This window comes from Ceratotherium simum, chromosome 37 (genome assembly GCF_057802395.1).
Source record: "Ceratotherium simum simum isolate JZ-2026a chromosome 37, ASM5780239v1, whole genome shotgun sequence".
NCBI classification, from domain to species: Eukaryota; Metazoa; Chordata; class Mammalia; order Perissodactyla; family Rhinocerotidae; genus Ceratotherium; species Ceratotherium simum.
Genome location: NC_141936.1, coordinates 10,857,366 through 10,885,288, shown reverse-complemented (window position 1 = coordinate 10,885,288; position 27,923 = coordinate 10,857,366). Strand labels below are relative to the sequence as shown.

General features: G+C 43.6%; 1 protein-coding gene across 2 annotated transcripts in view; it reads right to left on the bottom strand.

Moving 5' to 3' along the window:
* The window catches only part of SLC16A14 (solute carrier family 16 member 14), a 32,450-nt gene extending 5,736 nt beyond the window's left edge, over positions 1 to 26,714 (bottom strand). The window contains exons 1-4 of one of the 2 annotated variants that reach the window (XM_014785378.2): positions 26,322 to 26,711; positions 18,802 to 19,073; positions 12,363 to 12,506; positions 4,843 to 5,820 (exon numbers count right to left, since the gene is read on the bottom strand). In XM_014785378.2, coding sequence (XP_014640864.1) covers positions 4,843 to 5,820; positions 12,363 to 12,506; positions 18,802 to 19,060 — 1,381 coding nt within the window. In that variant the 5' untranslated portion in view covers positions 19,061 to 19,073; positions 26,322 to 26,711. Of the gene's footprint in view, positions 1 to 388; positions 5,821 to 12,362; positions 12,507 to 18,801; positions 19,074 to 26,321 lie in introns of those variants that run through there. The other variant, XM_087424726.1, reaches the window with a different exon arrangement.
* Between the last annotated feature and the right edge of the window lie 1,209 nt (positions 26,715 to 27,923).

Sequence of the window (27,923 nt, the reverse complement as noted above, 5' to 3'; positions counted from 1 at the left end):
AACTTCGCCAAAGAATTTAACAGTACAAATTGGAGAAGTAGTCCTAAATTTTGTTAAATTAATTCTATAGGTTTCTCCAATCTACCTTTAGAGTTTATTTTTAAATGATTCTGGATCCTGCCATCTCTCTTTGGCACCTGTTTTAATATTTCCACTAGTTTGAACTCAACCCAGTCCTGCGTCAGATGCAAAGCGGGTCAGGAGAGACGGGACTTGACCACATGCTTTCATGCTCAGCATGTGTGGACACAACTCGTCAGAGAAAAGACGTTTCCAACAAGCTGCCCACCTCATTCATCCTTCACCACCTCTCCCTACAGGTCTGAGCTCAGTTCCTTGGTTTGGAGCCCAGGATCCTTGGCAACCCGGATCCAACCATCAACTCAAATCAACAGCTTCCAAGTAAAATCCAGTTCTCTATTAAATTGCATTCCCTTTTCATTTGAATCTGTCAAATGCGGAGTGAGAGCTGTTTTTCTTATTTATTAAGTAAGTGTTCCCAGCTCTTGGTGAAAAACATTGCAAATTGTTGTTAAGGTGTTATATTTTATGCAAATGGAGGAGATATGTGTAGATTCTTGGTCAGTCAAATCTGGTGGCTGAGTTTTGCTATATTTTACACTGGAAACATCTAGAAAAGTATCTACTATTATTACATCTTTAAAGGAGATGAATCAAATGCCTGGCCATATTATAAATAAATGAGATCAAGAAGTTCATGTTGCTAACCAACATGGTTGAAATGTCTGTTCAATGGCTTTTATTGTACATTCTTCTAAATGGAAATGTGTAATTGTCTAACTTGCTACTAAATTGTACCAGATTTTATAATGTCAGTAGAAATTGCTTTGAAAAATGGAAAACACGTTCATTTCTAAACCCGTTAAAAAAGAAAAAGGTAATGTGAACAGTAATTTTCCTTGTAGCAAACCCAGCTAAGTAATCATTTCTAGCCCACCTCGAATTTCTAGCAAGAATTTAATGTGGTTTTTTAGTCACGCATATTGCAGTCACTTCTGAACTATGATACAGAAAGGCTGGGCTTGCATTTCACTGCAGTGTTGGCTCCTTGGCCCCGGAATGTCAATGAATGAAACACAATGCAGTTAGCCAATGATGTTGTTCAGCATTCTTTAGCTCCTGAGTTCAGTGGAAGGAGAAGAAACAAACAAAATAAGGAAACACCATTTGTCCAAAGAACGTATACTCACGGTCACAACAGGCACATGAAAAGATGTTCAACAACATTATTAATTATTAGGGAAATGCAAATCAAAACAATGAGCTATCACCTCACATCCATTGGAATGGCTATTATTAAAAAGACAAGAAATAACAAGTATTGGAGAGGATGTGGAGAAAAGGGAACTCTCATACACTGGTGGGAGTGCAAACTGGTGCAGCCACTATAGAAAACAGTATGGAGATTTGTCAAAAAATTAAGAATAGAAATACCATATGATCCAGCTTTTCCACTTCTAGGTACTTTCCAAAGAACATGAAAACACTAATTCAAAAAGATATGTTCACTCTATGTTCATTGCAGCATTATTCACAATAGCCAACACTTGGAAGCAACCCAAGTGCCCATCAACAGATGAATGGATAAAGAAGATGTGGTATATATACACAATGGAATACTACTCAGCCATAAAAAAGACAAAATTGTGCCATTTGTGACAACATGGATGGACCTTGAGGTTATTATGCTAAGCATCATAAATCAGACAGAGAAAGACAATCACCATATGATTTCACTCATATGTGGAAGATAAACAAACATATAGATAAGGAAAACAGATTGGTGGTTACCAGAGGGGAAGGGGGTAGGGGGAGGGTGAAAGGGGTAAAGGGGCACATATGTGTGGTGACAGATAAACACTAGACTATTAGTGGTGAACAAAATGCAGTCTATACAGAAGCTGATAAATAATAATGTACACCTGAAATTTACAATATGACCTCAATAAAATAATTAAAAAAAAAAAAAAAAAAGGCTCCTTTAGGTTGCTGGCCTAGAGATGCACATCAGAACACTGATTTTAAAGTCCCCATAGCAGCATTTGACACACATTCATAGAAGGTTCTTAGCCATTAATACAATGGGTTCTACCATCTATGGTGGCCCATATTCAGCTACAGAATCCACTTCTAGGGAGGAACCTTGAAGCACGCAGAGATAAGACCTGAGGACTGAGATCTGGGTATAACCCCCTATGTTCCAGTTGTAATTCCTTTCTCTTTCACTCAAGAAAGTGCACTAGAATGCAAATAAGGGAGAAGGACATGACCACAGGAATGGGATAAGGAAACCACGTGGGTAAATGTTGGTGCTTTAATTAACATTGATCATGAATTACTTATGCCACACTTCACAGCTATGTTGTGACGCTGCTATTGAAATCTGATGGATCAGTATAAAAATAACCCCAGACTGACCATTAGAAGCAGAAAGTACTCCTGGATCATGCAAAGAACCATCAATGACAGATTCCATTTCCATACATACAATATATCTGAAGGACCTCCAACAAGAGGGTAGATGAGCCACTGATAATGTTCCCATCCCCTTAATGGATATTTCAGTTTGACATCTCTGGAAGGTACCATTGGTTGACTGATCCAACCCCCAATCCTGATTCTTTTCTCCTCTCCTTCTTCTAGTACAGAGGCTGGAAAGCAAAATACTCCAATTCGCAGTTCCCCTTGAAGCTCGGACTAGCTGTGTGACACAGTTCTGGCCAATCAGACATAAGTGGAAGTCTGCTGGGACTGAGCCTTTCCTCTCTTCCTCCTCCTTGTTATAAATGAGGATGTAGTGGCTGGAGCTACTGTAGCCATTGTGTGATCATGAGGCAACTGGTATGAGGAAAAGGCCAAGAGGATCTCGAACACATCATCCCAATATCATCCAGCTCCTGAACTCTAGATTTCTGGTTATGTGACACAATTAAATCTCTGTTGAAGCTACCATGGGCGGGGTGTTCTCTTATAGCCACATGCATCCCCAACTGATAGAGAATTCTATACAATGAGATCACTGAGCAAGTTCAGATGGTTCGGCTGCCAGTATAGTTTGCTGCACTGCTATAGTTATTCACTGTCACCTAGAAATACTGTGCCTGAACTCTGTGCACGGGCAGAGAACGGGAGCAGCTTGACCCAGGAGGTGCCCCATATATAGAACCTAAAGTGATTCTTGGCCTTAAACTTTTAGTCAGCCAGCCGCCAGGGTTGTCAGCTGTATAGGCAAAATCCACGATTTCTTGAACTTCAAATTCTGAGGAGGACTTAATAATGGGTATGTTGACATAAGCCCTCTGCCAGCAGGGTCCTAGGACAGGAGGTGACTGTAGGATCCCTACAGAGACTGGGAAGGAAGGGGCAGGGAAGGCTTTGTCCTGCATCCATGGGGAAGAGGTATTCTTACAGAGGATATGAGAATAAAGGGCTGGGAGGGGCCAGAGTAGCAGGGGGTGGGGGCATCTGAACCAGTGAGGCTCTATTGTTTAGCCCAGGTTAGCTTAAAACACTGCACAAATCCGCTGGCAGCTTTGACAATCGCCACCCGCTGTGGCCTGGCCGCCCTGGCAGCCCCCTAGAGAGCACCTTTGTGTTGACTTTGGGCCTCTGTCCCTGCAATGCTGTGTGGGCTCCTGCCTCCAATCTTTGGACAGAGGGAAGACCTGTCATTTTTAAAATGCCTAGTACCTGGCCTCTTGGGGACTGAGTCTACCTGCTCAACCCTTGTGTGTCTTTTCACAAATGACAGGTTTAGAGAGGTACCCAGCCTAACACAGGCCTCCTCGGTGCCTATGACTTCTGGTATGCCCTTTGCAAGAAGCAAATTCTCCGTTGAACTGAGGTGAATACGTGAGAGAGATCTTACCCTAGATGGTGCCAACTGGTGGCTGCTGGGCAGAATGCCTCAGCTCTCCCCAAATGCCCACGTCCTAATCCTGGAACCTGTGCATGTCACCTTATGTGGCAAAAGGGCCTTTGCAGATATGATTAAGAACCTTGTGATGGGGGATTATCCTAGATTATCTGGTAGACCCAGTAATCACAGGCGTCTTTATAAGTGAAAGAAGGCAGGAGAGTCAGAATCAGACAGAGATGAGACGATGCTACACCTCTGGCTTTCAAGACGGAGGAAGGGCCAGGAGCCTAAAACACAGGCAGCCTCCAGAAGCTGTAAAAGGTAAGGGAATGGATTCGTCCCTAGAGCTTCCAGAAGGAGCACGGTTCTGCCAACACCTTGATTTTAGCCACTGTGATCCAGTTTAGCCCTCTGACCTCTAGAACTGTAAAATAGTAAATCTGTATGGTTTTAAGCCACTAAGTTTGTGGCAATTGATCACAGCAGCAACAGGAGACTACAGGGCTAGGTCCAGCCCACAGATGTGTTGTTGGACTTACACAGCATTGGAAATGTCGCCTAAGAGCCCAAAGTCTTAGTTTCTCTTGGGGAAAAAAAAATCCTAACAATAGAAGATCTGGCAACCATTCTCCATATTTCTTGGTGATGGAACTCAGTTGGAGCTAGGCAGAGGCCGCCTCCTTCAGACCAGGCAGGGGCTCTGTGCCGTTCCATAGTCCGCTTGACTGGCCGCTTATCTTGCAGATGAAGATCAAAAGGTCATCTACATTCTCCATGAAAGAATGACCTTTAACCTGCTAAAATTTATAAATGAGAAATCGGGGAGCAGGAATGGGAAGGAAAAGGAGCACGTACACAAATGGAAACTTCTTTCTTATTTATCTCGGACTTCATCACATAAATGAGAACATAACCTAACAACCTACATGCGCTGTAAGCTCTTAAAGCCTTGCACCGTTTACCTGCAAAAGGTGGTCCCAGCAACGCGGAGACGCCGTTAGCACAGATGATGATGCCATAGGCGTTGGCCAGGTGTTCGATGCCCACCAAGTCTTCAGTCACCACAGGCATCAGGGAGAAATAACCGCTAGAGAACCCTATCAGGGCGCAGATGACCGCCAGGCCAGCATACGTGTGCATCAGTGGCAGAATAAAGATACTGAGGACCAGGGTGAAGTTGGCCATCAGGAAGACGTTCCAAACGCTGATGCAAGGTAAGTCAGCCACAATGCCCAGGATCACTTTCCCGAAGATATGGACTATGGCTATAATGGAAGTCAGAGGGAAAACATCGTTTTGCTCCGATAAATTATACAAATTGACGATTTCTGGGAGGTGAATGAAAGGGATGACAAAGCTGCTGTATGCAAACAAAGCCCAGAAAATAAAGGCTACGAACATTCGATTAGTAAAGAGCGAGGCGGTCCCAAAATAGCCCGAGTACCAGTCCCGGAAGCCCCTCCTGACTCCCACGGTCAGCTGGCTCACCGTCTTCAGAACCCGAAGGGCGCACATGTTCTTTCTGTGCCCCGCCTCCTCCTGGCACGCCTGGGCTGCAAGGTCACTGAGGGTCTCCTCGTTCCCAGGCCCGTCCCCCTTCTCTTCTGCTCTGCCCAGGGGTCCACTTGACTTAACAGATTCGGTGGAGGGAGCCGGGAGGACTTGGGGATCTTTCCCTCCTGGGTGGTTTCCGTCTTTCCCGGCAGAGAGGGGCCTCATGAGCGCCCCACAAACACACAGGTTTAGGGAAACGGCGCCTTGGATGAACATTGCATTCCGCCACCCGTACTCCGCGCACAGGTACTTCAGCAAAACCGTCATGAGGAACGTGCCAAAGCCGGTCCCTGTGGTGCTCAGACCCTGGGCAAGGGCGCGCCTCTTCTGAAAGTACCTCCCCACCATGACCACGGCCGGCAGGTAAGCCATCCCGCTTCCAAAGCCTGCGCAGGAGAGAAGGGGAAGAAAAAGCACACAGCGCGATATAAATGGCCATATCCAGAAGCTGCAGCATTTAAAGATCACCCGCATTTCATTATATTAGTCTCTCTCTCTTTTTTTAAAGGAAGAAATAATAATGATGGTAAAAAAGAAGCTCTGTGGGTAAGCACCAAAAGGGTCATCCATGGAAGTTTCTGGTCCATCATTTCTCCCAACAGGCTTTGCAGCACAGGTGACTTCAATAATAAAATAAATCTGCATTCTCACATCACAATATAAGCTCCAGGAGGATAGGACTGTGTCTGTATTTTCACCCCTGGTATGCCGGCCCGCTACCGCCCAGAACACACAGCCTGTGCTCAGTGATTTGCTGACAGAGTGAATGGATTCTGAGGGCTCTGTTGTCAGTGCTAATTGCACTAAGTGCCCGGAAAAGTACGTACAAGGGGATGAAGAGCGACTCCAGACAATTTGCAGGAGCCTCAGGAAGGGGCCAATTTGTTCACAAATTAATTAGAAGAGTAAAAGGGATTATAATGTACCCATAAATATAGCAACTACTAGGTGTCAAAACCACATAACACTTATTTGTATCTCTGATTTTTAATTGTGTCTTAGAAAATTGGAACAGTTTGTGATTTACATACAACATTAAAATGCTGGTGAGGCAGATTGTGTGTGCTGGGGGTAGGGGGTTTGGGGAACTTTCTGCGCTTTCTGCTCAGTTTTGCTGTGAACCTAAAACTGCTCTAAAAAATTGAAGTCTATTCAAAAAATGAAATGAAATAAAATGTTGGCCGAAAGGTTGTGAGTTGTGTTCTCAACTTCTAGGTACAGACAGGGGAAACCATACGCCCCACTTCAGATGATCATGGGGCCCCATCTGGACCTCCTGACTTGAGGATGGCGGCATGACAGTATAAAAGAGACTTGACCAAGACTGATCCTCAAAGCTGAAGCCTCGCTAGTTCAGCATCATTGAATACATCAGAATTACTTGAATTTGGAAGGAGACCAGAGCAATCATACATGCAAATACAGTAGTGTTTACCACTGATTGAGTGCCGATTATGTGCCAGGTGCTTACAGCCTTTATCTGATTTAGTTTTCACAATAACCCCCAAAGCTATGCCCATTTTATAAAACGGGGTACTGAACATCATGGAGATTAAATTACTTTCCAAGACCCTGCAGCAGGTAATTGGAGAATCAAGATTGGAATTCAGACCCAACCGCGAGCCTGGTCCCTTTCCACTGCCCACGTTGCCTCTCACCCTAAACTGCTCATCTCCCCAGCTGCCAGCAGGTAGCCACAGAAGGATTTGATTCAGCCTGCGTTTCTAAAATGAGCCCCAAGAAGCAACCTGCCTCCTTTATTTACCTTAGAGCAGTGATATTTACAGCAACTGTCGGGAGCCAATGATCCCCAACTAGTCGCTCCTCAGGTGGAGACCCTTATTCTAAGAACAATTAAGCTGGCCTCTAAGTGACTCCCAGCAGAAACGGGAGCAGTTCCCCACGCCTCAGTGAGGGCGGCTGTGTTGCAATAATTTGCATTATGGGAGAAATGAGCATGAAGAAAATGGCTATCCTTAGTTTCGAACCAAACTCAGAATGAATTAGCCTTTATGACTGTTAAGTCTACAAAAGGCAGAAATCTCTCATTTCCTAATATTCAAAGGGACAGAGAAAAATAGTCAAGAGTCCATAAGCTAGGCCTACACTCTGACAAGTTGGTTGACTTTCAATTATCTGGAAGATCTGCATGCTGTTTGAGAAAATTAAAAGAATTCTGGAGATTTCTATGGCTAATATGAATTTTGGGGACCTTGTGTTTTATATAAGCTGGTTGTTCCCTCTGCTGGAACGTTCTTACCCTCAGACAGACCTAGGGTCCCGGCCCCCATCTGCTGCTCATTTCTCACCTTCTCAACCAAACCCACCTTGCCCACCCTCTTTTAAAATGCAACCCTCCTTCTGCCCACCACTCCTATTCCCAGCCCTCTTAATCTGGTCTACTTTTCTGTTTTCCTATAACATGTACTTAACCGTGTAATTTACTTATTTATTGTGTGTTGTGTTTATGGTCTGACCCCTTCTCCCCTTTGCTGCACTATGAGCTCCATGAGGTCTGGGGTCATCTTCTGTTTGGTTCACTGATGGATCTCTTCCAGTGCCTAGAACAGTGCCTGGCACATAACAAAGGAATGAAATGAATGAAAGAAAGTTCTAGGGGAAGATAAAATGGCCATATTTTGAAATAATAGCAACCTTTTTCATACAACATTAACTTTACACTTCTAAGGTTAAGGCACAAAAAATTCAGCTGCAAAGTAAGTGCATTGATGGCTACTTTGAAAAAATAATTATTTATTAAGGAACTAAGAAATTCCTTGATCTTAAATATTGTGGCACAGTATTCTCGCCCTTATGATGGTACGGGGGTGGGGGCAGGGCAGGATGTATAGTAGAAAGAACCCAGCTCTGGCTGTGCTCCCCAGAAGCACCATGTGACCTTGATCAAGTCAGTTAAACACGCAGAGGCTCAGCTCCTTGGTAAAGCAAAGACAACACCACCAGCTGTGTTGTGTTGTCCTGCTATAGACATAAATGTAATACACCTGTGTCGTTGCATGCTGTTAATTAATGTTACCTTCTTACCTATTATAACAGGCCATTGGCTAATGAAACAGTTTAAATCAGATGCAAGGTAAGCTTTTAAAAAACAGAATGGTTTAGTAAACCTTCATATACTCATCACTCAGCTTCAACAATTATCAACTCCTGGCAATTCTTGTCTCAACGCCCTCGCTGCCCCAAAACATACACTCCCTTCTCCACGGTACACTCCCCACCCCCACAGGCCCTCCTCCGTATTATTTTGAAGCAAATCCAGAATATATCATTTCATGTGCAAATATTTTACTATAAATCTCTAAATAGAAGAATTCTTCAAACAGCATAATCATCATCTCATTGTCTTATTTGAAAAAATGAACAATTCCTTGATATGAAATATCCAAAAGGTGTTCAAATTTCCAATTGTCTCATAAATGACTGTATTTTTTAAAAACTTGTTTAAATCAGGATCCAAGTAAGGCCCACACATTGCTATTTGTTGATATATATTTTAAGTCTCTTAATTTTTCTCTTTTTGTCTTTTCCTCGCAATTTGTTTGTTGAGGAAACTAGATCATTTGTCCTGTGCAATTTGTCATAGTCTGGATTTTGCTGATGGCAAAAATTAAGCGTAATTTTTAAAAAATCTGATTTGTCACTGACAATAACCAATATCCTAAATTTAATGTGGTTATGGATTTCTAAACAGCAGCAGAATAAGATGACTAATAGGAACAGAACTGAGGGACATACGCATAAGAGTAGCGTGAATTCTCACTTAGTTTGAATAATAGATGCTTCCTTGTGTGAGAAAAAGGAAAACCTCGTGCCCAATGCTAAAAGCATCTATTTCCCTGTTACACTATCCAGGCCTTTACAACATTCCCCCTTCCTAATGTGACCTTGTTATCCATAATCAGCACAATTATTTCATGAGCTTATAAGACAGGCCTGGGGATATTCAGGCTCAAGCCCAGCGGTCAGGCAAGACCCTGCTAATATCCAGCCCTGTGCAGGGCCCTGCAACAATTCTTCACCACACTCAGGATTAGAGGAGGAGTTTACAGCCCGACAGGCTGGGTGGAGAAAGGAGGCCCATATGGGGAGAGAGAATCCTGTGGTCCTGGGTCAGTGTGGATGGGGGAAAAGGTGTCTTCAGAAGCCAGGTTTAAGTGGGGCTCTGGCAAAGCTGAAGAAATTTGTCCAGACTCCCTCGGCTAAGTAAGATTGCTCAAACAGACATGAATTTTCTGCTTAATAGGAGGACACTCCTATGCAATTTTAATTGCCTAGGTGTTAAAAAAAAAAGATATAAACAAATTTGCCTCAAATGTTTTTTGGAATGAAGGTATAGAAATTAATAAAAGGAACCTTAACTAAATTGGAGTCAGGAAGGACTGTAGGGGGAGCTCTCACAAGAGAGGGAGGGCAGGAGGTAAAAGTACTTTACTACTGAAGGAAGATTTCTGTCCTCACCCGGCAACAGCCCAGCCAATGAGAAATGCTGCAGCTCAGCCAATGAGAAGCTGTTGCAGCCCTGAGATGTTACTTTCACCCAAAGGACTTTCTGTTTAGAACAGCCTCTCCCTACTCCCCCTTTTTCTCCGTGAAAGCAGCTTTGCTCCTTTCTTTTCTGGCTTTGCCTATGGTTTGCCATAGCATGTGCATCCTGACTTGCAGTTCTTTTGGCTATTCCTGAATACATTCATTTTGAGATAAAATAACAAGCAAGTTTGCTTTTTAAGTTGACAAAGGATATCAACAGAGTTTCTTTCAAACATAAATAGTATCTCGATCACTTGCTTTTTGCCGATCTTTACATCTAACGTTTTCTTTTCTATTAACCAGGGGCTAGATTGCCAATCAGCTTCAACACGCCTCAGTAATGACAGCCCAACAGCACTTTACATAGATAAGCTAACTGATTTAGCTGGAGTTTCCACTTAAATATAGTTATATATATATTTGTGGGGGAGGTGGATAAATTTATTTTCAGAGACTTTCTTTGGGTTTTTCCTGTATAAAAAGTGGGAGTGATAAAGTGTCTCAAGAAACACTTTCCTTTCACCAGCCTCCTGAGTTCCCGCCTACTTCCTTGGATCCATAAATATTTGTTGAAGAAATAAGTGAATGAATGAATAAATGAATAAATATGGAGTAATATAATTTGAGGATCAATAGGCAATTAACTGCAAAAATAAAATTCCATTTATTTATTTATTTATTCATTCTTGTGAGGAAGATCAGCCCTGTGCTAACATCTGCCAATCCTCCTCTTTTTTTTGCTGAGGAAGACCGGCCCTGGGCTAACATCTGTGCCTCATCTTCCTCCACTTTATATGGGATGCCGCCACAGCATGGCTTGCCAAGCGGTGCATCCGTGCGCACCCAGGATCCGAACCAGCGAACCCCGGGCCACCACAGTGGAACGCGTGCACTTAACCACTTGTGCCACTGGGCTGGCCCCCTAAAATTCCATTTAAACAAAGAATCTAACCACAGAAATCTCTAAATGATGAGAATAAATCTCAAGTCCTGGTTTTTAGGATCAAGTCACAGTCCATATAACCAAACACCACCAGAACAAGTTCATAGAGGGTCCCACGTGTCTGCCCAGAGACCCAGTGTGGCTCCTTAGTCTCGGCAGAAGGAATGTTTATTTCCTCACCTATAGTACAAAAATCCCTGTGCTAGCTCTATTCATTGAATTATCACAGGGAAAAGTTTCTAAAACACTCAGGGAAAACATCTTAAGTTGTTCAAGACTGTTGGAAGGTCCTTCAGACCAATGGTTTTCAAACTATGCTTTAAAGGATACAGAAGTGCTTTAGGTGTATACGTGAATAGATGTACATTCCAGAGAACCAGTTTGTCCACTTATATGGACAGTAGGTTTTTGTGTTCACTGTCTCCTGCTATCATAAAGCATATTCTTAAGCTCCTAATGTAATAACAATGTTATGTTACATATATAAGAACAATCATAGATTAGCTGACACTTATTGAGCACTTTATTAGGTGCCAAGCACTGTACTAAGTGCTTTATATAGATTATCTCATCTCATCATTTGAACAACCCTGTAAACTAAGCACTAAATTATCCCATTTTGCAGATAAGGAAACTGAGGCATAAGCAGGTTAAGTAATTTGCCCAAAGTCACACAGATAATAAGAAAAAAAAAAAGCAAGAATTCCAAACTCTAACTTTTAATTCTTATTCTAACACTGCTGTCAATGTGTCATTTACTGGGATTATAACTCTCAACTCAGAAAAGTCAGGCTGGATCTAGTTTATTGAAATACAATTGTACAAGTAAGAAACAACTTATCTGTGGGACTTCTGCTACCTGTTGATAAAGGAAATTATGGCTGGGAATATATCTTGCAGAACGGATATGCAAACCGCGCTGCCTGGCAGCCAATTTTAACCTGCTCTCTGGGGACCAACACTCTGTGTTCTAGATTTGCTTCTTAGAGTATCTCCATGTATGTGGGTTTTGCTGCTATTTCATTAATCTGAACAGATTACTCTGTGACTCATGCTCGAGTCTGCAGTTATTAAATGAGAGAATGTTATTAATTTCCTTACTGTTTGGTCTATTCACCCACGTCTGTATTATTACCTCCTTTTCCTGTTCCTCATAAGAGAAAGGACTAGCACTTAGAACCAGGTATGGAAAATTTAATTAAATTCTATTAGGGAGGCCAAGTACAGTTGCTAGGTTGTTTTCCCACGCTTAAGGCATATTTGATATCTTATATTAAAAAGTATTTCCTGGAGGATGGGATGGGGTTTGGGGTGGCGTGGAGGAGACAAAAGGACAAAATATTTTAGTGGGTCTCTTTTTTCCACAATTAAATGCATTGCCAAAATGCCCAACAAAAACATTTAAAATCAAGTTAAAAAAAAAATCAATATGCTTACCAGCTGTCACTCCGAAGGTAATAAAGAGATAATGCACGTTCGCAGCATAGGCGCTCAACACCCAGCCGAGCGAGTTCACCAGCCCTCCAACTATTGCGGTCCGGCGGCAGCCGCAGGTGTTAATGAACAAGCCGATAAAAGGCCCTGTCACAGAACGTAGAAAAAGGAATTGACTAATGGCATTTTATTTTCATCCTTTCTTAGGAAATCCTCATATGACGATAAAGAATAAAACATTACTAGGGCTGTTAAATAAAACAAACAAAAACTCCCCATTTTTATGCAAAAAGCCTTTAGCATGCAAAGATGGATTTCAACAATTTCACTGGAGAGCACAAGCTTATAGGTTTTCAAGGAAGGCAGACCTGAAATAAATAGATAAATAAATTGGTTCATTCTCTTGTCTACAATAGAAGTCCTAAACTCGTGGTCTAGGGTCTCCATGTGGCCTGAGGATGCATCTTCCTTATCTGAAAGTTTAGAAAATTGTTTTGAATCAGTTGCTAACATTTAAAAATTAAGAGAATTCACAAAAAAATCCAGTGGAAGCACAGAATACCTTCTCACACAGCCAAAATCGGCTGGAGCTGCACAGTGGCTGATCCCGTTTAGCTGCATCACACCATCGCTCTTTGCCGCAGTCTCCACTCTTCCCATTAGTCTTATATCTGGCCCCCTGCCCTCATTTACATTACTTGTTTGGCCTCTGTACACATTTGAGTTTTTGACTCCAGACCTAAAGGGAGTCTAGGAAGAGGGTTCTCAGGACTGTCATGCTTCAAAGGAATCTACAGCCTGTTTTCATGAGGTCACCCAGATGCAAAGCAAGTTGAAAAGAACTTGTCATTGCTTCATACACACTTCAGCCTCTGCTGACTCTCAGGCCATGACTGGACCCATCAGGCTCTGCACTTATGACACCTTGTGGAATACACTTGGTTGTGTGAGAGATGCCAGTACCCACAACAGTACAGTATTATATGATCCACATTCTGATTGCTTACTTTACTAGGACGCTCTAGTTTTTGTCAACTCTCTTTGTTTTCTTCTTGATTTGGAGGTAATTTCTGATGTCACCAAAGCTTAACGCTTGCCTCGTGACCAATGATTCCTTGTCCAAATAGCAATCCGGATTTTAGCCATACAGTATGAGGCTGTACTCAATATTCAGTAAGATGGCGCATCTTAAACATCATCTTATTTTTGATCATTATTACTTTACATAGTCATGAAACCCTGTATTCAGGTGGCACTATTTCAGGTTAAAAACTTGTTGAACTCTAAGGAGCTTCCCCTTTTAGCCCAAACTGAAATAACACTTTCCTGTAAAGTTCTAACTATATTCATGTGCAAATTTGGGTACATAATCTGCTAAGAGGTTTTTTTTTTTTTTCCCCCGGTCTAATGGTTTTGAGAAGGCCTAATCCTAAAAATTATGAAGGCAAAGACTTATTCATTTAATTAACCCTGTCGCATTACAGAAAATAATTCAGTAGATAAATCTCTTAGAACAGACCATATAGTAAATATATTTTATATAAATATACTGTGATTATATATTATAAAATAAGCACATTATAAAATAATATATAAACTAAGTGCATTGATATAAACATCTGAGGAAATTATTGGGGGCAGCTGAAATTCAGAAACCATAAATTGAAGATATTTCTTTGATTTCTTTACAAATATTTTTATTTCCTAAACGCTTCGTCACTTCACTACCCAAATCTCGGATGAATGGAAAAAAAGAGAAAAATGCACGGCTCATCAGTTTGCCGTTAACAGGCCTTTAAAGATATGAAAGGTCAACAGATCACAGTTCAGTAGCACGATCATATTTTCCACATTACAGAAGGGGCCCAGAAGCAAGTTTTTCTGCGATACTGCATGTTTGTGAAAAATTGCATTAAGAAAGCATTTGCAAGGGGTGAAGGGATGCATTTATATGGTGACTGACAAACAGTAATGTACAACAAAAATTTCACAATAAAAAAAAGAAAGCATTTGAGGAAAAAAGGGGGGAAATTCTCGTGTAAGTGCAGATACTCATGTCTGAAGGAACGTTATATATCAAAAAGAAAGTATTAATTGCTTTACTGATGAGAGCGTTCAGTTGATAACAGTGTCTGGGCTTTTAGCTCATCAACTCCTGGACCAGTCGTGCTGGAGCTTCAGCATTTATGATTCGCAGATGCGCAAAGTCAGCCTTGGAAATGCTGCGACTCCTCCATAGTTACAAAATATAAACATGTCAGAAAAAGGAAGTCAGACCCAGGCTGTCTGACTGTTTCACTTTCTAACCGTTGCTTACTGATGATCAGCTAGCATCTCCAAGATCGAATTGCCACTTCAACAAAATGAAAAGAACTCCCCACATGGTCTAAGGAGGGGGGAAAATAGGATCGAGATACAGTCCTTTGGCTGTGATGCCCACTTTTAGAGGAATTCAATGTTTTGGAATGAGACTACACACATCATCAGACTTTCTCCTCTTCAGAAGGAATCTGAACCTTGGCCCTTTTCCCACATAATAAAGTGTCACATTGGTGCAAGGAACACCCTGAGGAAGTCATAATTTCTTGCCCATTCCAGTATCTCATAGGTTGAGAAAAGGTCAGGGGAGGAGAGAAATAATCTGAGATGAGCCTTGGCATACAGTCATGAGTGAAAGTAGGTGGTTCACTGAACTGGTCTCTTGAGTAACGCCTCACTGTGATAAGGAGTTAGGAGCCTACAAATCAATGGCTCTCTGCCTTGGCTGAACATCGGAGTCACTTAGGAGCTTTAGGAAAAAAAGAAATCTTGATGCGTGGGTCCCATCCTGAGAGATTCTGATTTAATTGTCCAGGTGCAGCCCGAGCAGCAGGGTTTTGAAAAGCTCCGCAGTGGATCTGATGTGCAGCCAGGATTGACAACCACTGCTCTACAAGCAAGCAACCGTCTGCAGCCCATGGATTCCCCTAACAACATGGCTTCCACAAAGAGTTATTCCACGAGCCCTCGCAAAGGCTGCTGTAGCCACGAGTGAGGTGATTATATTTTGTTAAAAATTGGGGCCTCCTGCAGGGAACTGGCAAAATCCCTGTTGGCAAAGAATGAAATTACTGAATTTCCCATGTATAAATCACTACTTGAGAGATGACTTTCAACTCTGTAACATAGTTCATGGATTTTTTTTTTTAATTTAAAAGAGGTAGGGGCCGGCTCCGTGGCTTAGCGGTTAAGTGCGCGCGCTCTGATGCTGGTGGCTCGGGTTCGGATCCCGGGCGCGCCCCAAGGCACCACTTCTCCGTCCAACGCGAGGCCGAGTCCCACGTACAGCAACTAGAAGGATGTGAACCTATGACATACAACTATCTACTGGGGCTTTGGGGGGAAAAAAATGAATAAATAAAATCTTAAAAAAAAAAAAATAAATAAATAAAAGAGGTAACCCAAATGTGCTTACAATGATTAAAAAAATGAAAACAATTTATATTTATTCACTTCAAACATATTTTCAGCTCCATTTGACATAGTGGCAGGCCATGTGGTATAGTGGACACAATTTTGGAGTCCAGCGGACCAGGTTTGAAGCCTGTCCCACACTTACTGGCTGTTTAACCTTCAGTAAGTTACTTAATGTCTCTGAGCATTGCATGTTCTTCCTCTGTGAGCTAGAGATGATGGTCTGGCCTGCAGTGTTGCTGCAGAATCAAATGAGATCATGTACGTAACATGCACTTGGCATGTGGTGAGTGTTCAATAAAGGAGAGCTGTTCTTGCTGGCTTCTGGTTGGAAAGTCACCGAACATATCTGCAGCCACCCTGTACCAGGCAGCTTAAGATAATGAGCAGCAATTTAGGGTGACGATAGATATAATAAAAACCTTTTTCATTTATATAACTATAGGCCTTGCTGTGTTATGATTTCTGAGCCCCAAGATAAAAGATCTTTATCTGGCAGGCACCTTCCTGTAGAAAGGTTAGTCTACAATCAGAAATTCCACCATCTGGGGCCGGCCCCGTGCCTTAGTGGTTAGGTGTGCGCCCTCCGCTGCTGGCGGCCCGGGTTCGGATCCCAGGTGTGCACCGACCTGCGGCTTCTCTGGCCACACTGAGGCCGTGTCCCACATACAGCAACTAGAAGGATGTGCAGCTATGACATACAACTATCTACTGGGGCTTTGGGGGGAAAAAATAAATAAATAAATAATTAAAAAAAAAAAAAAAGGAAATTCCACCATCTGGAATTCAGGGACTCTCCAACAGAATTCCAGATACACAGTTACCTCCCAATTAAATTAAAGATGACAATCACATTTCACCATCATTATGAGTTCGGTGTTCTTATTTTGGGGATCATCTTCAAAACCATATCCAATAATTTCAGGGCTAGTTTCCATTGCATATTTCTGTAGAACTCGTGAAACACATAATGATGTCGAAGATAACCTCATAGGACGGTTTGGAAAATACTGGGACATTTCATATCCTGGCCTTTTCCTTTTTTGTTGCAGGCACACATTTCCTAGATTGAATCTATAAGTGTTTTGTTCTACCCCTTAAAAACTTATTTTTAAAAATGTAAGAAAACTTGGGGCCAGCCCGGTGGCTTGGCGGTTAAGTTCAAGAGTTCCGCTTCGGCGGCCTGGGGTTCGCAGGTTTGGATCCCGGGCGTGCATCGATGCACTGCTCATCAAGCCATGCTGTGGTGGCATCCCATAGAAAGTAGAGGAAGATGGGCATGGATGTTAGCCCAGGGCCAATCTTCCTCAGCAAAAAAGAGGAGCACTGGTATCGGATGTTAGCTCAGGGCTAATCTTCCTCACACACACACACAAAAAAGTAATAAAACTGGATTTTAAGTATTCTAGAAGCACAGTTTTCCTTTACTGACTTATTGAGAAGGTAGAATCGCATCTAACATAAAACTAGCACATTCCCTACACTGAAGTGAATCTACCTGCATTTTTCATATGACAAACAGTCCTAGTTTTAACAAGGGCAATGCCGGGTTGAAGGAGTCAGTTCATTAGTGTTATAGGAAAGATGATTTATCAATAATTCTCTCACGCACATAATGGTGCCCTTATTTAATTTTAAAACTAGATCAGTATTAATTCCCTTTGATAAACACACACACACGCCACACACATCTTGAGAAATAACACTCTGTCCTTGTTTTCTGTCATTAGTATCACCACTGTTGTTAATGTTGTGTGGATTATCCGAAATCACATCGATTGAATGCCAGCCAAGATCAACAAATCTCTGAATTGGATTCAAGCAATTAATTACTAATGTGGAAATCGTTGAAAAGGCACAGTCTCCCATCAAACATACATATGCCTGTCATACACACACTCTCACAAAACCAGAAAAAGATTTGAGGCCATTTATGCTTCCTCTATAAAATATATCACAAATAGTTTAAATTAAAAAAATAGATATAAAAGTATGGTTTTTACTTTCAAGGGAAGCAACTGAACAACATTAGGGTAGAGTGGCATGACCTCATAGGATTGTTAAGAGAATTAAATAAAATTAAATAAGATAATGGAAGCAAAAGCACCTGGTGCATAATAGAAGCTGATTAAATATTAGTTGACAGTAAATGTTGTTTAGTTCCCAAACTGAAACACATTAGCCATAATGACATATTATATTTATAATAACTTTCTGGTTTAGTATCTCCAACTGGCTAAGAATTGGTTTCATAGATTGCTGTGTGGTTAGAAAATACAAGAATATATTATTATTCCTTCCTGTTAGCTAACTCAATAACCTTTCTAAAAGAGTTTAATAGATTTTGAAACAACATATGATCAATATTTCAAATTAAAAAGACTAGAACTCTGAAATAAGATTGTTACTTAACTTTTACAGTAGTTTCTCTAAAATTTTTATCTTTTAAAAATATTCATAAATGTTAAATAAACAGAGCTTTGTAATGATAGATAATGAATTATAACAGTTAAGAAAACAGAGTTTGGGGCAAAAGAGAGTTTTTTAAATGATCAATTTTTAAAATACTCCAAATGTTTACAATATCCAAATAGTAATATTACACAAAATGACAAATATTGTATGATTCCACTTATACGAGATCCTTCGAGTAGTCAAATTCATAGAGACAGAAAGTAGAATGGCAGTGGCCAGGGCCTGGGGGCAGGTGGGAATGAGGAGTTATTGTTTAATGGGTGCGGAGTTTCAGTTTGGGAAGATGAAAAAGTTCTGGGGATGGATGGTGGTGATGAACGTACTCAATGGCACTGAACCATAATACCTAAAAAATGGTTAAAATGATAAACTTTATGTGATGTATATTTTACCACAATAAAAAATTAATAACATCATTAGCATCTAATGTTTCAACAATACACAACATTACTTACAGCGGGGAATTGTCATTTTATAATTATTCAGTTTTACAACAGGTCACACGCGAACATACCCACAATCAAGGTGATGCCCATGCTAAGGGAGCTGACCCAGGCAGTCAGGCCGCGGCTCTGATGGAATTCTTCAAGCCATTCCACATTGAGGACTCCCAGGGCCATCTGGGAGCCCATGATGAGGATGTGCACAAAGAAAGAGGACAGGACCATCATCCACGCCCATCCACCATCAATGTCTGGGTGGGGTTTAAGTGTCTTCTTATCTTTGGGGTCATCTTCAAAATCATATCCAATGTCTTCATGACTTGTATACATTTTTCAAGATTTTCTGAAATACATAGGACAGATCATTTGGTTGAACATTAAGACAAAAAATGTCTTCATCTTCTTTGGACAGCTCTGCCTCCCCATCATAACCAAAGCGGCCCCATCATCACATCAGCCCTTCAGATCAATCTTTGTCATTATGTGGATTTGGGAACATTCCTCACTTTTTCACAGTGCTTTTATGAAAGCTGTTTCATCTTTACAGTCATCCTGTCTGTAAGTATTATGACCCCCATTTATGGACATAGACTCAGAGAAGTGAAGTGCCTTTCCTGAGGTCTCATGGCCAGTAAGTAGTATGGCTAGACAGGAAACTGGGAACTGAACCCAGCAATTCCCGACTCCAAAGCCCAGGCCTTGTGTCCTTTATTGAGATGGATACTGACAGGTAACAACAACGTCAGAGAAGGAAGACACCTGTCCTTAGTCAGCCTTCCAGGGTAGCTTCACTTTGGTGGGGCCGTGGCAGAGGCTCTGTTTCTCAGTTTTGTGGGTCCAAGTGTTCTATTTCCAGTACAGCCAGAGTGGATTAGCTTCAGGAGACTGACTCATACGAACCCAACTCAGAAAAGATCGATAAAGTAGAAAGCCAATTTATTATTTTTGCAATGGGAGATAACAACTTTCTAATAATGGTAATACTTATGTCAGATATACAAGACACCCACCCCCATTCCCAGCATCTGCCTGGGAAACTTAGTTACTAGAAAATTGCTTGAAGAATAGGAAATCAGACTAAAAGATTTTGGATACTACAGTGATATACAGGTTACTAAGTGAGGTTACCAGGGAGCTAGAATCTGGATCTTGCCTGCGTGCCAAATAAGGAGCTTTGAGTTTATCTCGTACATAATAAACAGCCAGTAGCTGAATGTGCACAAGGAAGAGACAGGATGAGATCTGTGCTTTGTATAGATCCATTATCTCTCAAGATGTTCGGATAAGAGGAGGGAGGCTGGATGGAGCTAGAGAGGGGATAATGCCAGGGTAGGGGAGGACTCTGGTTTTGCTTTAGTTTTTAGGATGAGAATTAAGTGTGTGCATAAGAATTGAGGATAAGAAGCAAAAGAGGAAGATAGAGAGGATGACTCATCCCAGAGGTGGTGGGACAGAGTTGGTCTTGACTAGGAGGGGTGACCCATCCTCTGAGACTAGAGGAGGCAGGAGGTGGGTGGAGATAAGATGGTAAGCACTGGGATGGAAAGTCACACCTGTTGGTCTAATTTCTTTGGTGAGGTAGGAAGCTAGATCATTGGCTGAGAATGAGGAGGAGGGCGGTTATGTAGGGGCCTCCATGTTCAGGATAATGGAAGAGATTGTTGCCTACAAGTGGAAACGATTGTTGGGCACTTCCAAAGGTAGCACTGAGCCCTGCAGCGATGGGAACACTCTGCCCCAGAAGCAGGCAATTAGGTGGAGCATCATTGGTAGAGAACGTTAAAACAACAACAAACGCCTAAGAGTTGGTCTACTTTTTTATGATCGCCATGTGCCAGGAATTCTAGACAATGTCTAGACACTGATAAAATACTCCTCTCCAAAAGCATCTTTTGCTGGTCAAAGTTCCAAACAATTATGTTTTAATGTTGTATCTGTGAGCTTCAAATCAGCATGCTTTTATTACTCATCCTTTCGTAAACATTGTATTCTACACAGAAGTTATTTCAAGAGAACTGCTGGTTATACACACAGTTGACCCTGACACACATGTGGCCCCAGCTACACACATTTGTTTTGAGAGTAAGTTCCTAAGAGCTCAGAATTGTTGGAGCTCACCTCGGCTCAATTTGGATCTGCAGCCCCTGTGGTGCCACACCCATCACTGCCTTTAGCAGGACATAGAGATGGACTGTGACAGCACAGTTATCATGGAGATGAAGAATCAGATGTCCAGTTACTTCACTTCTGTCACTTTAGGTGCCCCTTGGGAGACTGTATTTTTTTTTTCTGTTGCCCATCTTCCTCTGTTTTTTTGGCTTGAGGAAGATTAGCTCTGAGCTAACATCTGTGCCAATCTTCCTCTACTTTATATGTGGGTTGCTGCCACAGCATGGCTGGCAAGTGGTGTAGGTCTGCACCCAGGATTTGAACCCATGAACCCAGGCCGCTGAAGCGGAGCACGCCAAACTTAACCACTACAACACGGGGCTGGCCCCGGAGATTGTAATTTTGTTTAAATTTTAACATACTGAAACAGAGTGCAAGACTGCGAGGTGAAAAACTTTGGTTTGGAAAGCCAAATTTGTAGTCAATACGTGAAATGTTTTACTCAATTTGAATAATGTCTTTAAAATGGAAATCTATCTTTTTTTTCAATTAATCATCTTAAAATAGAAGAACAAATAAGAAAATAATGATTACCCCTAACCACTATATATGACTATTACTGAAACTCATTTTGTTGCAAGAGAGGAAGGTGGTGTAAAAAATGATCCCAACCACCTCCCGTTGTGGGACGTCTCTCAGCCATGTTGTGATGTGGCCGGGGAGGACAGAGAAGCAGACTGTGGCCAACTGCACAGCGCCCACAGCCTCTTTCTGTACAGCCCTGAGCTTAGAATTGTGTTTACCTTTTTTTTTTTTTTTTTTTAAAGATTTTATTTATTCAGTTTTTTCCCCCCAAAGCCCCAGTAGATAGTTGTATGTCATAGGTTCACATCCTTCTAGTTGCTGTACGTGGGACTCGGCCTCACGTTGGACGGAGAAGTGGTGCCTCGGGGCGCTCCCGGGATCCGAACCCGGGCCGCCAGCATCAGAGCGCGCACACTTAACCGCTAAGCCACGGAGCCGGCCCTGTGTTTACCTTTTTAAAGGCCATATGGCTCATAAAACCTAAAATACATGCTCTCTGACTCTTTATAGGGAAAATTTTCTGATCCCTGGACTATAGCACTGGTTCTGGCTAGGAGTTTACTGGGAAGAAATGGGCGCTAGGGAACCAGGATGTCAGTGGAAGAGCACTTTAATGGATCTGTCCTGTCATCTTGATTCTTTCTTTCTCTCATACCTCATTATCATTATTATTTTTATCTGTTAAATGATTCCGTCTCCTAAACAGCCATCTACTTCTCAACCACTGCGCTTCCTGCCCACAACGCTGGTCTCTGCCTGGGTCTTTTTCCACCTCTCCATTACCCAGACTGCTGGGAGGGATAAAGGTATCTTACCGCGTAATTTCCCCGCCATGTCAAGTTATCTTCAGAATCGAGTCCAAACGCCTCCTGGCCGCTGCCAAGTTCTCCTCTCCCGTTACCTGTGGCCCCTGCTGGGTCCGTTCTCCCATCCCGCACCTTTGCTCTTTGCTCTCCAACCCTGCTCAAGCCCCTAGAGCTTCCTGCACCTAGTGCAGTCTCCTGAGCTTCGTGCATGACAGTTCCCGCTTCCCTATTTTGGGAACGCACCTCTCTCCTTTGAATCGCCTGGTAATCTTCTGTTCATCCTGCAAAATTCAACTAAACTGTAAGAGTGAAACCTTGAAATAGTGAGAAAAAAAACTCTGCAAACATCTCTCATATTCAACATTAGAATGCGTGTTCAATCAATCATGGTATAGCCATGCAATGCCAGTGCACTATCAAGAGTAAAATCGTACAAGGCTCTTTCAAGACGTGGCAAGCAGGTCACACCAAGGTGTGAATTATACATGGTGGTTACAAAATGGGATGTATGTGCTAATCCCTTTGTTGTTGCTGTTGTTAAAAATACATATCTGTAGGGGGCCGGCCCTGTGGCTTAGCGGTTAAGTGAGCATGCTCCGCTACTGGCGGCCCCGGGTTCTGATCCTGGGCGCGCACCGACGCACGCCTTCTCCAGCCATGCTGAGGCCGCGTCCCACATACAGCAACTAGAAGGATGTGCAGCTATGACATATAGCTATCTACTGGGGCTTTGGGGGAAAAAACAAATAAATAAAATTATTAAAAAAAAAATACATATCTGTAGGAAAAAAGACCAGAGTCAAACAAAGAAAAACGCTGATGGAGATTATTCTTTGCATGATGGTCTCAGAAGTAATTTTCCCTCTTTTTTATTTATCTTATTGGTAAAAAAATTCTAAATAAACATACACTAACTTGTTATAAGAAAATAAAGTTCCCTCTCTCTATCTTTTAAACATCATCTGGATCAGCTTCTTGCCTCCAGTAGGTTAGTGGCTAAATTGTAAAAGAGAAGAAAAAGAAGAAGAGCCACTTCTCTTGAGAAGTCTAGTCTGCACTGGGCTCTAGGCTTGCGTGTGTGTCTGTCTCCACCCGCTTCTCCTCCAATGAGATGACAGGCTGCCAGGGGATAGAAGGGGATGGGGCAGCCCTTGCTTTCCAAAGCTCACAGCTCAGAAAAGAGCTGTACTGTTGGAAGGACCCAGAGGATGAACCTGGAAAGGGTACAGAAGGGGTATTTGGCGTCGTCTTCCCTCCACCCTAGCTAGTTGTATGCAGAATCCCAAGGAGCCAGAAAGAGGAGAACCAGGCAGCTTGACAGGGAGCCTGACTGGCCTATGTGAGTAATAATAACATCGTTTTACACCCGTGGGACAATGGTCTGTTATGTTTAAGAAGATAAACAACACAACTTGGCATTTTCCTCAAGTCCATCTACATCCAAGGAAGCTTTTGAAATAATAAGAATACAAAAGTCATAGTTTTTCAGCCCATGAGTTGAAATAGTAAGCATTTTTCTAGGCAACGTTAGAACTTTATATTCTCACTGAATTATTTACTTTATGGGTTAAGAGATGCAGTCGCCATTGAACTGCTCTCGACATTTCCAGTTTATTTCTTCATAAATAAATGATAGTGAATAACATTTAATGGACAAGTTTTACTCAAGAGGCACAACCATGTGTGTAGAATACAGTATCAGATGGAGAGTACTGGTGGGGGTGGGTGAAAGTTCTATCAGGTCCTCAGGGGGTCCCTAAAGATCTACCAGGAAATAGAATCATGTGCACGTCACATCGAAATCTCTCTGAAAGTAATTCCTGTTTTGACTAATCACAGTTAACTTAGTGTCCAATCAGGTTGACTAAAATAAACAATATACAACAAAAAAAGAAATGACTCTCCCCTCCATCCCCAAGTTTGCTTTTAGCATTTATATAATTATAAGATACAAAATATTGATTTGAGTATGATAATCCTACTCTGCATCTGGAGAATGGGAGGGTTTCTGGACCACTCTGCCCCAGGCTCCACGTCTTTCTCCACCATACACCTTCAAGCTCCCCCACCTTTTCCACACCCTGACACACGTGTAACATGACAACACGAGTGTGGTGCACTGGGGTAAATGGAGGCAGTGAGTGTGGGGCTTCTGCTAAGGACCAATATGCAAAATGAAACCCATTCTACGCTTGCCTATTGGAAGCTCAGCACATACTCCCAGGGCCTCGAGCTGAAGAAGGTGGAGAGAGGAAACGGGAAGACTATGGGACAACAGTCAACCTTCCATTCTCCCCAAATGCGAGCTCATAAACGGTGACAAAGAAATCATAAATGCGGGGAAACGAAGTAACGCATGTAGGCTATGAAATGCAGGTCAGCTACATATTCACGTGCTAACAGGCAGAAACGAAAATAATGTAGAGCCTGCTGGAGTGTATCAGAGATTAAAACTAAATTTTCCACAGTTCTGTTACGAAAGTAAATTTTACAAGCAAGTCGTTCGTTTTTAAGTTGGCTATTGTGATTTTGTTAGCATGCCAGGAGCTCTTTAAAAATGAGAAGCAAAGGGGAAAGCGCCAAGTTACAACTAAAATTACAATTTTCCCCAAAGGGGGACAGAGCACGTTGGTAGCAGGTTCCTCATCAGACGCAGGTGTAGTGGGTCCCCCTTTAATCTGGCTCTGTAGATAGTTTTGCCCTCTAGACCAGGGGTGCACGGGAAATCTCGGGCCCTTAGAGGGCGCACTTGAGGCCAACAGGCTGAGGTTGGAGCCGCGAAGGTTAGGAGCCGAGCTAGTGTAGAGACGACAGCGCAGGAGAAATGGGAACTCCAGCCGGGTTCACGCTGTATTAGCGGAACTAAACCTATATATGCCTTCCATGGGTCAAGGACTGTGCTGGGGGCTTCTCCACAACGATACTGTCGGGTTGATATTAATGTCCCATTTCACAGATGTGGAAATTGAGGCTATCTGTCGAATGGAGGCAAGGAAGCTTAGAGAGGTCAAACCAGCAGGTGCAGGAGCTCAAATTAGAACCCAGGCCTGAGAGATTCCAAAGACTATTTTATCCCCTCCTTCTCCCCAACTAATACATTCTCTCTGTCTCTGTCTCTGCCTCTCTCCCTCTCTCTCTCTCTCACACACACACACACACACGCCAGACAAGGCGAAAAGGGATCTTTCTAATCCCCAATAATAACCCTCATTCATTCTTGCTAATGAGCCTGAATCAACTTTTCCGCAGAAAGAAAACAGCCTAAATGGGAAGCAGAGCAGAGCCCCTACAACGTTGTCAATGGCCTTGGCGGCGTTTGGCTCCGAAATGGCCGCCCCAGGTCCCTCACCCCACTTCAGTCTCTCCTTTTCTCCCTGGAGGAGCCTTGATCAGAACCGCTCTGGGGGGCCCAGCATCTGCACGCCCCGGGCTTGCCCCCGCGGGATCGGGATCCGGCCTCCGCGCCCCGCTCCGAGCGCCCGTCCCCGGGCACTTGGTTCTCCCCCTTTCTCCGGCACCCCGAGACTCCCCCTCCCAGGCCCCCCGCGTCCTCTGGCGCGCTCGGAACCCGCCAGCTCCGCGGGGAAGCGGGGCCGATCGCAGTCCCGGAAGCCTGCGCGGGGAGGCATCCGGCACCCCTAAAGGTCCCCTAGCCGCAGCCTCCCAGTCTCTCCCTCTGGGCTCCGTCACGGCCAGTTCGAGTCCCAAACTGGGGCCGTGAGAGAAGGCGGGGAGCGAGGCTGGGCGTGGGGCAGAGCGCGCCTCTCCGGCCGGGAGGGGTTCCGAGGGGCGCCGTGCGCCCTGGATGACGCGCGCGGGGCCCCGGCCGCCGTGGGAGCGAGGTGCGCGTCCCCAGGCTCCGCCCTGGACAGCGGTTACCCCGCCCGCCCCGAGGTGGCCTCGCCCGCAGCTCGGGGTCCCCCCCGCGGGCGGCCTTGGCGCGACCACCGTGCCCCGGCGCAGCCCTGCTCTCGACCGCCGGGACCCTGCCCTGGGCCCGCGCCGCCCCGTCCCCCGGGCCCGCGGCTGGGGTGCAGCGGCCACCCATAGTCCAAGATGCCCGCGGCGCCGCGCGGCCTCGGGATACTCACCGCCTGCAGCCCCCGGGGCTGCGACCTCACTCGCCTCCTGGCCCCGATCCCCGAACTTGCTGTTTCCCTCGGAGCCCCCTGAGCGGCTGCGTGTAGAGATTTGTTGCAATGTCGCCTGTCATCCTGGAGCTGCCGGTGCCTGCGGCTCGGCGCTCCGCCCGGCTCCGTGCGCTGGGTGCGGGGCTCCCGGGCTCCTCGGCCCCTCGCTGCCCGGCCGGGAGAGCGCTTTGTGGAGCGTCGAGCTCGAGGCCTCAGTCCGTGTTGGCTTTAAAAAGGGTTCGTGTGGAGGCGCCCGAACCTAAGCCGAGCTTCCTTCCAATCGATGAAATTTCAAATCTCCACGCTCTTTCATTCCTATACCGGCTAATTCTGGTTTGGCAGAAAAAAATTGCAGTCACCTCACGTGCACACTCTTGTGGCCGGTTGAAGTTTACAGCTCTGGCTGAGGTTCGCTCATGTTCTGCACGTTTATCACTGGCGGAGAGGGCCTGAAACCTAACCCAAGGTGCCGGTGAAGATAAAAGTGTCTTCCTTTCTCTGAGATAAGAGAGAAGTCAGGAAAAAGCCCTCACCCAAGTCTGGGCCGCAAAATATGGCAGTTTGTAGATAAAAGAGCTGGGCAGGATCTGCAGTATTCTTGGCTAAAGAGGACTGAAAATCCATTATCCTTTGCCCCATCCTGGGTTCCACCTCCCTCTGCTCTTTCTCTGATATCTGACTGTTGCCTGTTACCTAGGTTCTTGGGCACCAGGCACAAATTTCCTTTCCACATGTTCCCGACACAATGCTTTGCCGGTGGAAAGTTTTCAATATTTGTTAGGTGAATGTGTGAATAAACGGAGCCAGTGCTGTTTTACCTCACTTGAAGGATTTTGTAGTAGGTTTCCATTGCTGTTGTAATAAATAATCACAAACTTAGTGTCTGAAAACCATGCAAATGTATTATCTTACAGTTCTGGAGGTCAGAAGTCTGAAATGGGTCTTACTGGGCTCAAATTGAGGTGTTGGCATGGTTGTGTTCCTCCTGGCAGCTCTAGAGGAGAGCCACCAGCTTCTAGAGGGTGCCCACATTCCTTGGCTCAAGGCGACTTCCTCTGTCTTTGAAGCCAGCAACATTGCGTCATTCTGTGCCTTTCTCCTATAGTCAAATCACCCTCTGTCTCTTCTATTCTGTCTTCCTCTTCCACTTTTCAGGGCCCTTGGGATTACATTGAGCCCACCCAGTGGTCATTAGATTATTAGATAATCCAAATAATCTCCCTGTTTTAAATTCAGCTGATTAGCAATCTTAATTCCACCAGCAATCTTAATTTCTCTTTTGCCATATAAGGTAACATATTCACAGATTAGGATGTGGACATCTCTGGGGGACCATTAGTCTGTCCATCAGAGATTTATTTCCTCCTTCCTTCCTTTTCTCCTTCCTTCTTTTCTTGTTCCTTTTTCTTTTTTACAAAAAAAGAATATCCACCTGTATTTCACATTTCCATTTCTTACATCAAATCTTGATTAAAAAATAATTTGAGAACATTGTGAGAAATGGTGGTTAAGTGAGGACGTTTTGGTGAGGCAGTAGGCTTATGTGGTCCAAATATTTTACTT